The sequence below is a fragment of the Haliotis asinina genome, chromosome 3, assembly GCF_037392515.1.
Source record: "Haliotis asinina isolate JCU_RB_2024 chromosome 3, JCU_Hal_asi_v2, whole genome shotgun sequence".
NCBI lineage: Eukaryota > Metazoa > Mollusca > Gastropoda > Lepetellida > Haliotidae > Haliotis > Haliotis asinina.
In genome coordinates, this window is record NC_090282.1 from 9,827,996 (window position 1) to 9,841,801 (window position 13,806).

Consider the following 13,806-nt stretch of genomic DNA (forward strand, 5'->3'; position numbering starts at 1 on the left):
CAAAACAGCGGTTCTCGGGCGAAAATGTAGAAAGGTTTTCGAGTGGCCCAGCTTCAGCCCAGATCGTAGCCCTATTGGGGTGTCATGAGGGACAGAATAAACCAAAATGGCTTATTTTGAGGACGTGAAGAAAGAAGTCAAACTTTGATCAATAGTGTACCCAGGCACATTCAGTTGTATATTGCAGGGCAATGAGGTTTTAAGAGAATTGTATCTCATTTGTATTGTATTCAAACCTTATAGTTCATATACATGGTTTGGATATTTGCCGAATCAACTTTCTCAATAATTTCTGGGTATAATATACATGTTTCATTTACCTCAACACGGTTGTTATGCGACATGTCACGAGTACGACACGTCTAAATCTATCACATGCTTCACGGTAACAAAGATCAAGGATAACTTAACTTCCTGGTTGGTCGACATCGCTCATCCCTTTCCAGGAAAAAAAATTATGCATTATCAGCGGAAAATATACAGATACAGAGCGAGCAGACAACGCACAAAGTAACGTGGACACTTCGTCCATCATGATCTTTCCCCGACCGGCTACCATGATGTATAGCGGTGTATTATTGGTCATCTTGGTCCAGTCTGCCACAGGTAATTAATGTCCACTGGCTTGACATGAAAAAGACAATGTTGCCTATCTCGACCATGACGTGGTCACTTTCACTTCTGAGTAACGCCTCATTAGATCGCCATGTATGAGAAACTAAACGGTAAACTGTACAGGTGTGGAGGTTTGATGTTCAGACAGTGTTCTTCTTTAAGTGACATTTAGAAGCTGCTATGATGACGAAAATGCAGTTTTTATGACTAGACGATTTCTTTGTTGCAAGGGACGAGGCGTGTGGATGTATATTATAACATTCGTATACAGCATGTGATCACTTGATCAAAAGACGTCGGGTCTAATGCATTAATGAACATGTCTAGTGATAAATATAGTATTCCCAGAAATTATTGAGAATCATGTTGCGTCATGTAACTCATTACGTTTATTAACTTCTGGCGTTTTACTTACATAAACATGTTAAAACATCATCCTTTTACAGTCTCAGTCATGTTTTAGTACTTTGTTAGACCTCCTCGCTCAGCAATGCATGCCTGAATACGCCTAGGCACACTACCCATCAAAGTTTGTAGGTAATCGTGTGACAGGGTATCCCAATATTGGACCACCTCGACCTTCATACCTTCAATATTTCTCAGTCCCTTTTGTTTTATTCTGTCCTTCATGACTCCCCACACATTCTCAATTGGGTTTAGGTCTGGGCTGTAACTGGGCCAGTCTAAAACTTGAACATTTTCGCCCGACAACCACTGTTTTGTGTAGCGCGCAGTGTGTTTTGGGTCATTATCATGCTGGAAAATCCAATCATCTTCATACAATGTTTGTGCTGTCGGAAGAAGGTGACCATTTAGAATGAATGTCAACGTATCTTTCTTTTGTCAAGTTTCCCGTGAAAACACACAATGGCGTCACTCCGCGAGCCGATATGCCACCCAACATGTGAAACTTCGGGCTATGTTTTGGTCGCTGGTAGATAGGTTTGACAGTATCTTTGGTCCAAATTTCCACACAATTAGGGAAAAGCCAAACAGAACTTTCATCCGAAAATAAAACATTATCCCAATCTTGATTTTTATGAGCCCGACACCAGTTTAAACGTTTTTCCTTCCACGTTTTTTCACCCAATTAAGTCTCTGTAATTCCAGCCTAAGTGTTTCATTGCATACCTGAGGACTTCCTCTGCTAATCATTTCTATCCCGGTTCCTGTTTGAATATTCTTCAAAGTTCTGTATACTGTAGACAGAGGAATACCATGTCTACAAGCTAACACTTTAGCATCAGTCTCACCCCTTTCAAAATCATCTAGAATGAGCTTTCTTTTCTCTCTTGCTGTAAATTCTGCCATGTCAACACAGGAAGCCGTCTGCTCAGACAAGGGAGATAACTCTTGACGTAATGAGCTGCCTTCTAAGCCTTCAAGAGTTGTCTCCCTTATTTAGTATGCTTAGTGCATAGTGAAAGCCCTTTTTCCAATCTAAGCATGATTGGAAAAAAACCAAAGATTTTCTCAATAATTTCTGGGAACACTGTATGTTCAGAGAGTGAAGGAAGGACGACTGAACAGGACTGTTTTCTACGTGTTTCCTAGAATGGGCGTGTCCATGAGGAAGCCAACAATGTGGGCACAATAGGAAACACTTATGACATGAAACATACACCTAATAAGAACGTCGTCACCATCCTTGCAATATGCTATATAAAATCTATAGCAAGTATTTTTGCAATCGTAGTTAACAAATAAATACAAATGAGATTGTAAACATTTAACTTAGTAATGTTTAACATCTATCCTGACGGGGCCTTCTCAGTCAGACATTAGTGGATAAAACATAAGAGAAAGGTGGGCTATGCTTGTGGTTAAAGTGTTCATTCTTCACGCTGAAACCCGAGATCGATTCTCAACATAGGTACAGATGTGTGATGCCTATTTCTGGTGTCCCCCGCCGTGAAAATCCTGGAATATTGCTAGTCTCATTTACGTAATTCAGTTTAACAATACCCCATCGTTATCAGTAAAGTATACTTGAACGCACTTGTTGAATTGATCCCTGCGGTTGAAGACGTGTGTGCTCTATTGTACAAATGTATGTGTATGGCCCTGCTATCACCCAGTTAACAATGTTAACTATGGAAATGGGACAAGCAGCATCAGTGGACAAAATATAACATGACGTTCCGCGACCTCTACAGCGTGACCTATACACTGATAAGACAGTAGAGACTGAAATGAGTAACAACTGTCACCTGTCCATTGATAGTAAGCCAACGTCACCTTGTGGGCAGAAGAACCTGCTGGAACAGTGAAAGCGGAAGTCTTTGCCAATGGTCAGCTGGTGGGTGTCGAAGTTCTTCCTGAGATGAATTAATGTCTGCTCACGACTACGGAGCTGCATGGATGGTAGAAAGCAGAATGGCTGCCGATATTGTGCGGCAGTACCGTTCCCCTTTGGATGACATCGGGCCTTGGTACAAAATGCTCCCAACCCGAAACGTTCCCTACTTATCGGTCAACTTCCTGGACATAATACTATGCGTGACGTACGCCACGTCTCCATCAGTGCCGGACACTACCGTCGGCAAAGCGTATATGTGAAGTGTACCTCGTCACGCTTGGTCCAGACCTGTATATTGCGTCGGAGCACGACGTAAAACTAAGCTCCCTCATCTACCACCCACCCTTCACTCTTCAGTGCGCATACACACGTCTTCCATTTTACTCTGATATTTACTCTAATCGTAGCTGCACCCACCAGTTCTCCATGCATCAGCGAGGTCCACTGCGACATGGACAACAACACCGATCCATTATGTGGATTTACAGCTACACACTGGAAGCGTGGTACATCTTTGCTAAACGGACCTCAGACGGATGCATCAAATAAAGGTGAGAGTATTCCGTGAACCAGATACAGCAAATGTTGTGCAAATGTTTAGGCATGTTTAGTTGAGATGGTGCATTGATTTAGTGCTTGTGTCGTAATTCTACAACACAATGAACACGCATATCTACACAGTATAGGAATGTACCTTTGTGCATGATCTTTTACAGACAAGCAAAAAGCAAGATGCATACGCAAATATACAGTGTAAGTAAATGGCACTTACAATTTTCAATGGCTATTCTATAGGTCATTTTGTATACGTGGCTCAATCTGCAAATGGACACGGTAATGATGGCGCTACACTGGCATCACTTCAGTTCTGCAAGGAACAGACCGTTTGCGTGTCTGCAATGTACTGGCACCATGGGAACACGCACCATCCTCTGACAATAAACGTAACCGGTAACCATCCATACAAAGTACCAACAATGCCACAAAGAAACTGGACAGAAATTAATAAGGCATTCCAAGTTACGCACCATGGCACGGTATGAAATCTTTGAATGTCCTTGACTTAAGCATCAAAAGGTTCAATTGATACGCCTGGAACATTTCTGCCCAACGCATTACGTTTTTTTATATTTGGAGTGTGTTACTTACACGTGATATTTTCCTTCTTTGCAGGTAATATTTCGGAGCAAATTCGCACAATACGTCATTCATGCGTTAGATGATATCAACATCACTGAGGGAAATTGTGAGTACATTTGAATACCTTCACTCTAGTGAGACCTTATGCATACAGAAATAACGGCTATATAGAAATAATATCTGTTATTCAGGTTTTTACAAAAATCGAAGTAGTAGTAACAGCAGCAGCAGTAGTAGTAGTTGTAGTAGTAGCAGTTTACAGACATTCTGCAGTGAAAACGTACCGATGAAGTTACACAAAAATGTAAATCGAATAAAGTAAAATTACGTCTGCAGATCCAACTGAACATTTAAATCTGATAATATTTTCAACTCAGGAAAAAAGTTCTTTAAATACGATCATAGGTTCAAATCGCTAACATTGGTTTGTATTACAAGGGGTATACACATTAAATGAAACAAATAGGGTTAGTCTAAATTAACGTTCATCACGTGCAGTTGTTTTACTGTTCCAACTACTGCGCTTACCTGTCTTGTTTCTTTTGTCACAGTATGTAAGTGTAGGCTTCATTCAGCGAGCTTTAATCATCATCGCTAAAATGCATGTTGTCTGGGTCCACCAATGGTCCAGCACAGTGTATGCACTCAATTTTGTGACACGCCAGAGCTTGTGGGATCCCTAGGAATAGCTTTCGAGGAAGCTTTGTCAATACCTAAGTCATGAACGACTGATTTTGAAAGTACGCCAACTAGGTATTGTATTGAAGGTATTGTTGGAAGAAACACCCGTCTCGGTGAGTTGTGTTTTTCGTTCCTACTATTACGTTTTTATACCTATCCATCTTTGACAACCCGTTTTGAATGCGTTTAGGTATGAGGTGTTGTCGGGGCAATAGCTTTTGTTTTTAGGAAAAGATTGCCACTGCAGAACAGTGTCACAAGTCATGCCCCTGGAGATTGTTTACACCTGAACATCGAAGTCGTGCCGATGATTACGAACATCATGAACGTGCGCCATGAAGAAGTTTATGAGCCATAATTTTTCTTTCTGTGAAGTGCAATTGACAAATTTAAACACATTTTACAAAAATGTGACACTCTTCTGCAGTGACAATCTTTTCCTAAAAACATAAGCTATTGCCCCGACAACACCTCATACCTAATCGCATTCAACGCGGGTGGTCAAAGATGGATAAGTATGAAAATGTAATAGTAGGAACTAAAAACAAATCTCACCGAGACGGGTGCTTCTTCCAACGACGCCATGTTTTGCTGCGTGAGTTTCCGCTCGCGACCGAAAAATCTCCGAAGATGGCCGATCGTGTTTCCAGTATTACCGACATTGCTTCCGATAGGGCCGATGTGTTTCTGTTATTACCGCTAAACTACAGATATCGCTGCAATTGTTTCGCGAGTGGGCTGCGTTTGTTTACATTTGAGATGCAATTCCTTCAAATTTGCTGTAATTCCTTCAATTACTTAGGGGGGCCTGTTTCTGTGAATGGAGATTCTGGATCTACTTAAAATAAACGGGCACATCATCCGTCAAGCTGAGTACATAGGCGTGAATGGTTTTTGGCAGTGAATATACTGGCCACCAGCATAGCATTATTCATTTAGATTTGCATTCTTACTTATAAGAAGCATTTTGATCAAACAATTAAGTTACTGATTGTTATGTTACGAGGGGATGTCAATAAGTTTTGAGCCTTGAGCATTTTTCATACCCGGGTGTCACAGCCGATGGTACTACATTGAACCTTGGGGTGTAGCTGATGTGATATATAAGTTTTGATATCCTACTCTCAGAAGTTATTGAACAGCTCACATTGACAGAAAGAGACCCCCCGCACGGCAGTGAAAATGAATAAAATTGAGTATAGAGCAGTAATTAGTTTTTAGTTCTTGAAGGAAACTCGGCGAAGAACATTGAAGAAAGGCTTTCAGCAGTTTGTGGGAAGTCTTCCCCCTTCATCCGCTACCTTCCAACAATGGGTCAATGAATTTAAGCATGGTAGAGAGAGTCTTGAAGATGACCCCCGTCCAGGTCGCCCAACAACAAGCACTAGTCAGGAAAACATTGACAGAGTGCATAGACTTGTGCTGGAAAATCGTCGAATCACACTCCACGAGTTAGAGGAGACCACAGGCATTTCACACGGATCCATCGAGACAATTCTTCATGAACATCTCGTCATGTCTAAGGTGTGCGCAAGATGGGTGCCGAGAATGCTTACAGATGAAATGAAGCAAACAAGCGTCACCATAAGCAACTCCATGCTAACCAGATACAACAAGAATCCAGAAGATTTTCACTTTAGGCTAGTAACCTGTGATGAAACCTGGATGCACCACTATGATCCAGAGAGCAAACAAGAATCCAGCAAAGGTGTCATCCACATAGATTACTTACCAAAAGGAAGAACAATGAATGGGGAATATTACGCTAACTTGTTGAGGCAAGTGCGACGGTCAATCAAGGAGAAGCGCCGGGGCAAGATCAGACGTGGTATTCTTCTACATCAAAACAATGCTCCAGTACACACCTCTCGCGTTGCAGCCGCTGCTGTCCAGGAATCTCGCCAACTCTCCAGACCTGGCACCAAGTGATTACCATCTGTTCCCAAATCTCAAGAAACACTTGCATGGTCGTAGATTTCAGGATGATAATGAGCTTATTGCTGCTACTGAGGCTTGGTTTGAGGACCAAAATGGCGCCTTCTACAGAGATGGCATCAGTGCCTGGCAGAAAAGATGGAACAGGTGTCTTGACTCACAATGGGACTACGTTGAAAAATAAATGTGGTTCATATCAATATTTTATGTTTTTCTATGCAAGGCTCAAAACTTATTGACATCCCCTCGTATTTGTGGCCTTGTCACAAATGTTAGCTGAAAATGTCTTTTTATGAATCCCACAAACATTTACAACGCAAATGATAAATTACTCTACATATTTTAAACTATATAAACCTAGATAATGCGTATCGAAGCCCGACACATCAACCATTTTATTTAGGTTGTCGAAAACATGGAATATTTAATCTAAAAGAAGTAAAATTTTAAACCCACACAAAAATACACAATAATGTATTGCTTGGGCTGTCTGAGTCTGGTTTGACGACGTTGTTAGCAATATTCCAGCCATATAACGGCGGGGAACACCGGAAATTGTGGGCATCGAACCCGGGCCTCAGGCGTGACGAGTGAACGCTGTAACCACTAGGCTACCACAACGACTCTCTGTTATTCAGAACACTCATAATCCATGTAATCTCTCAGACTCGGTCAAAGAGTTTCAGCATTATTTGAGAGGTATTATTCACAAATCTGCAAAATCCCATTTATTTTCAGGTTCTGTGTTGTCAACGCAAACCAGTACAATATATGCACGGACAAATAGAGACACGAATCATGAACCAAACGTTCACAATCAAAACAACCTACAACGAGCTACGCCTTCACCTACACCAGCAACTCATAAACCAACCCCACACACATCAACTACACAGACATCACCCGCTCACAAAAGAACGGAACATGAACCAAGCAAACACACATCAACTACACTTACATCAACCACACACACATCGACTACACCTACATCAACTGCACAGACATCAACCACATACACATCAACTACACAGACATCACCCGCTCACAAAAGAACGGAACATGAACCAAGCAAACAAACATCAACTACACCTAAACCAATCACACACACATCAACTACACAGACATCAACCACACACACATCAACTACACAGACTTCACCCGCTCACAAAAGAACGGAACATGAACCAAGCAAACACACATCAACTACACCTACATCAACTACACACACATCAACTACACCTAAAGCAACTACACCTACATCAACCACACACACATCAACTGCACCTAAATCAACCACACACACATCAACTACACAGACATCAACCACATACACATCAACTACACCTAAATCAACCACACACACATCAACTACACAGACTTCACCCGCTCACAAAAGAACGGAACATGAACCAAGCAAACACACATCAACTACACCCACATCAACCACACACACATCAACTACATCTAAATCAACCACACACACATCAACTACATCTAAATCAACCACACACACATCAACCACACACACATCAACTACACCTAAATCAACCACACACACATCAACTACACCTACATCAACTGCACACACATCAACTACACCCACATCAACCACACACACATCAACTACACAGGCATCACCCGCTCACAAAAGAACGGAACATGAACCAAGCAAACACACATCAACTACACACACATCAACTACACCTACATCAACTACACCTACATCAACCACACACACATCCACTACACCTAAATCAACCACACACACATCAACTACACAGACATCAACCACACACACATCAACTACACAGACTTCACCTGCTCACAAAAGAACGGAACATGAACCAAGCAAACACACATCAACTACACCTAAATCAACCACACACACATCAACTACACCTAAATCAACCACACACACATCAACCACACACACATCAACTACACCTAAACCAACCACACACACATCAACTAGACCTACATCAACCACACACACATCAACTACACAGACATCAACCCCCCACACATCAACTACACAGACATCACCCGCTCACAAAAGAACGGAACATGAACTAACCACACACACATCAACTACACAGACATCACCCGCTCACAAAAGAACGGAACATGAACAAAACACACAAACATCAACTACACCTACATCAACCACACACACATCAACTACACAGACATCAACCACACACACATCAACTACACAGACATCACCCGCTCACAAAAGAACGGAACATGAACCAAGCAAACACACATCAACTACACCTAAACCAACCCCACACACATCAACTACACAGACATCACCCGCTCACAAAAGAACGGAACATGAACAAAACACACAAACATCAACTACACCTACATCAAACACACACACATCAACTACACAGACATCAACCCCCCACACATCAACTACACAGACATCACCCGCTCACAAAAGAACGGAACATGAACCAAGCAAACACACATCAACTACACAGACATCAACCACACACACATCAACTACACCTACATCAACCACACCAAAAAGAACGGAACATGAACAAAACACACACACATCAACTACACCTACACAAACCACGCACAAAGTAATTGCACCTGGACTAAGCACACACATATCAACTACACCCACACCAACCACTCACAAAGAAATTGCACCTCAACAAAGCACACGCTCATCACCTACACCTACACCTACACCAACATCAACATCAACCACACACACATCACCTACACCCACACCAACCGCGCACACATCTACTACACCTTATCCCACCACTCCCAGACACCTACCTACATTAAAATTAACTTCTCAAAAGCTGATTTCATCTGGGCTAACCAGTCAGAAACCAACATCAAGAAAAAGTAGTCACACCCAAAATACAGTCACCAGTTCTCTTCCTTCCGGGGTCAGTCAGACCGGTATAGCTACACCTGCCACAGAGGCCACAGCTACAAGCCCTGAAACAACTGGCCAAGGTAACAAAGATTTCTTTTCTGGGAAAAGGAAAGTGATTATTCTTGCTACTACAATCCCCGTGGTTGGTGTTGTTGTCCTGGTTAGTCTTTTCATCTTCTGGAAGAGGAGGAAGTCAGCGATGACCAGATCTCCCTACCTTGAGGATAACTGCCTTGAAGATGAGTGTCCAAGGGTTCCTTCTGCTGCTTTCACAGACATTTCTTTAAACAGCAGAGACGAACCTGCAAGCGAACGGAATGTTACAGATGGTGAATTTGTTGACATTAGACTGTGAAGCCATTGCAAATCGACAATGTGAACAGTGTGGACAATGGATGTGTTGCTATTTTCCATTGCTTTTCCTTGTTGCCATAGCAGCAAAGCTTCCATGAGCATTACACACTTGATAACTGCTAAATGAATAAATATTTTGTTCCTAACACTGAAACATGCCAACATGGAGTTCTGGTACGTTAATATGTCATTTTCACAAAGTCACTATGTAAGCATACAAATCGTGCATTCAGTGGTGTTTATATCGTATTGTCGTTGACACAACAACCTCAACCATGATAACAGCTACTTCCCATTGCACATACAGTATTCTGAACCACATTTCAAAACATTTCCTGAATCAAGAGTTCACAGAAGATATCTACATACTTACTTTCATCTGTTTCATCTTTTGCCTGTAAAACGTGTATTCTTCAAAACGCACATTCAACGCAAGTCTTAATATTAATGTCAATTCCATTTTCGGTGGATACACAAACCAATGTGTGTAACATTTTTATTTGTGTGTAATTATTTTCGTAGGTTATATCTGTCGTGATTCTAACAAGGAAGGGTTACATTATGTTATTGTCCGAAGAGGGCTGACCGTTCGAAATGATAACTATAACTTTATTATGTGTCGCACATGAAGTCTATGCTGGATGCACCTGGAACGGGAAAAGGTTAACCCACAAACACCAGTTCATGTGCCTGAAAAGCACATACACCAGAGGCCACATGGGGAGTTAATGGCGATTCTACTTTCATGCTTTCATATTTCTTTGGCCTTTATCCCAGTCTCTGCTCACTACATGTTATGCCCTGTCGTCTGTAGTGGAAGGAATTGATAATATACTGAACATCATTGAAAACGCACCACCCCTAAAATTGTGGATTTCTAAGAGCTGAAGTGAGCAATCTATGTAAATTTTACATATTTGTGTAGACCAATGTTTGATAAAGAAAAGAAGCAAAAAACAATCAAGCAAAACAGTGAAGATTTAATGCAGCTGACAATGAAATAAAGATGGGGTCAAAATGGAAAGTCAGTAGCGTGTATGACCCCCGTTAGCAGCAACACAAGCTGTGCAACGTCTCCTCATTGAACGGATAAGTCTCTGAATAAAGTCCTGAGGCACTGCATTCCACTCTTGCTGCAAGGCATTGTCGAGTTCCCCAAGGTTGTTGATCTGCGGACGACGTGAGAGGCGTTGGCCGATGTAATCCCACAAGTGTTCGATGGGTGACAAATCTGGTGACAATGCAGGCCAATGAAGTAGAGGAATGTTGTTGTTAGCCAGATACTGTATCGAAACACGTGCAGTGTGGGCTCGTGCATTGTCATGTTGAAATGTGTGCAGATCTTGATGCTGGTGAAAGAAGGGAACGACGTTGTTCTGAAGAATGTTGTCACGGTAGTAAACGGCATTCACTCTGCCACGACAAACAATCAGAGCCTATCTGTGGTGATAAATTATCCCTCCCCACACCATAATGCTGCCTCCACCCCACCGATCGGTTTGGACAACACAATCCTGATGATAACGTTCACCCCGTCGACGCCATACCCGTAGACGCCCGTCAGCATTTCGCAAGTGAAAACGCGACTCGTCGGAGAACACCACACCATGCCAACGTCGTAACAACCACACACGATGCTGTTCAGCCCATTGTCGGCGTTCACGGCGATGCCTGTCAGTCAGGATGGGTCCAACGTAAGGGCGTCGACAACGTAACCCTGCCGCACGGAGACGGCGTCGGACGGTGGAAGCGCTGATCAAACCACGTCGACCCTGGACAGCGTTGGCGGTTCTGGCAGCGGGCAAGGTTCGATCCCGAATATGGCGCCATACAATGTCTCGATCTTGACGAGGGGTGGTAACACGTGCCTGACCTGGGCGTTGCCGGTCCCTGCTGGTTCCTGTTTGTTGGTATCTGTTAGCAAGCCTCAGAATGGTCGAATGATGACACCCAAATCGTCGTGCAATGTTTCTGCTTGAAGCGCCGACCTGCAACATACCCAAGGCCTGTTCTCGTTCCTCTGGTGACAATCTTGGCATGGCGAAAAAACTTTACTTACGAAAGTACTGCGAAAATGAGAACGGTTTTGTGCCGAAGGTCACTTATACCCCTGAACAGCATGCTTTCTGCATGCAATTTGTGCCCTTCGTGTGTGATGTGCATGAATTTAGTTGTTTTCATGTGATGTGTTCGATGATGTGTTCGAACGATCCTATTTTTACTGTAGAGCGTTATTTACGATCTAGTGTGTTATTATCAAAATTCCCACCATTAATTTTCCATTTCCAAAAGATTCTATTGCCTTATTTCAAAATTTACAGGTGGAGCGTTTTCAATGATGTTCAGTATACTTCCTCTACTCCAATTTCATAATCAATTTGATAATTATGAATGTAAAATTGAGTTGTACTATATATTACAACACAGATGTACAGAAAAGTGTTTATGTCAGAAGTTACACTGTATGCACATGCAACAGTTTATGTGATCATCAATGTGCGTTTCGTTTCTACGTTGTCACTGTACATTGTTGCGCTTGTTAAATAAACAGCATTATGCATCACAACATCCTTGGTTCCCATGACTGAAATATGTAAAAACTATGCTATGACATAAGCATTAGTGTTAAGACTAAACACTGATTTATTGTTTCCAGAGTCCAGTTTATCTTCCCTACTGAAGACCAATGCAGTTATATCAGTGATCTACATATGATATTCAGTTACTTGATGAACACAAGAAAGAAATATTGGTACTGATGTATTGACCTACAATCAGCATTTGGTGAACACCAGTTGATACGTACAGCCTACAGCACAATGTCTTCCCTTTCCAGGTGGTGATTCCACAAGCATCCGTGAGATGTCATCAGTCAGAGGTCTGTCTAGTCAAACATTTGTTTTCACCAGAACACCTGATACACCACCACGTGGTACTACATCGTACACAACAACACTCCAGCCGCATACAACGACCTCTCCATCATATGACCAATCACCCACTTCGGCAACAGTAAACATGTTTGCTCAACAAATCTTAGACAGAACGGTCACACTTTCAAATCACAACGAAGCATGCATGCACTTGAACAAGGATGAGGGCGATTCTCTTCTGTTGGAAAACGATATTGTTCTCAGTATTACACGAAGAGTGCAAATCTATCATTCAGATCTTCAGAACAAACAAATGAACTTACAGACACTCCAGACTCTAACAAACACCAACCAGGCCGTGCTGCTGAACGAACAAAGTATGATGGTAGCCAGCGCAAAGAAGTTGGTCACGAACATCATGAATACGAGACTCATCCTACTATCTCGCCATCTGGACTTCGTTGAAGATCAGTTGAATGTCCTGCAGGTCCTCCAGGGTCAACTTGCGAAGAATAACTATGTGAGTTCACTTCAACTTCAAGAGAGGGCCCTCCTCCACAGAGATCCTGATTTGTTCAGGATGGATGGCTCCTCCTTGTCCCCGGAGGAGCAACTCCAGCAACAAGCAACTCTACTCCAGCTACAGGCCTCACTGCTGCACAATGATGCTTTACTTACACAGAACGACCACAACATGACTGCATGCCTGGACCAGGTGATGATAAGTGTCCTGTCTCTTAGGGAGGACGTGTTGCACTACAAGCGTACTCATGGATTGCTTTTCTTGAAACACGAACAAACATAACAAGGAACCACGTGTAGTTTATCGCTAAAAAGTATTTAACTGTTTGATCTACATTACATTGATAATAGCATCAAGTGTCGTAGATAACGAAAAAGAATAGCAAGTGTGTAATATTGTACAAAGAGTAACATTTTAGAATTCTAACGAATGTTCATAAAGTCTGTCAATAGTCGAATGAATGAACCTTGTTCAAAATGAA

The 13,806-nt window shown here is 42.2% G+C and overlaps 1 protein-coding gene across 1 annotated transcript; it reads left to right on the top strand.

Moving 5' to 3' along the window:
• Positions 1-487: 487 nt before the first annotated feature.
• On the top strand, positions 488-13,806 carry LOC137277440 (uncharacterized). Its single transcript, XM_067809168.1, has 5 exons — positions 488-606; positions 3,322-3,465; positions 3,710-3,951; positions 4,088-4,160; positions 12,766-13,806. The coding sequence occupies exons 1-5, from the start codon at positions 534-536 to the stop codon at positions 13,605-13,607; spliced, it is 1,374 nt and encodes a 457-aa protein (XP_067665269.1). The 5' UTR covers positions 488-533; the 3' UTR covers positions 13,608-13,806.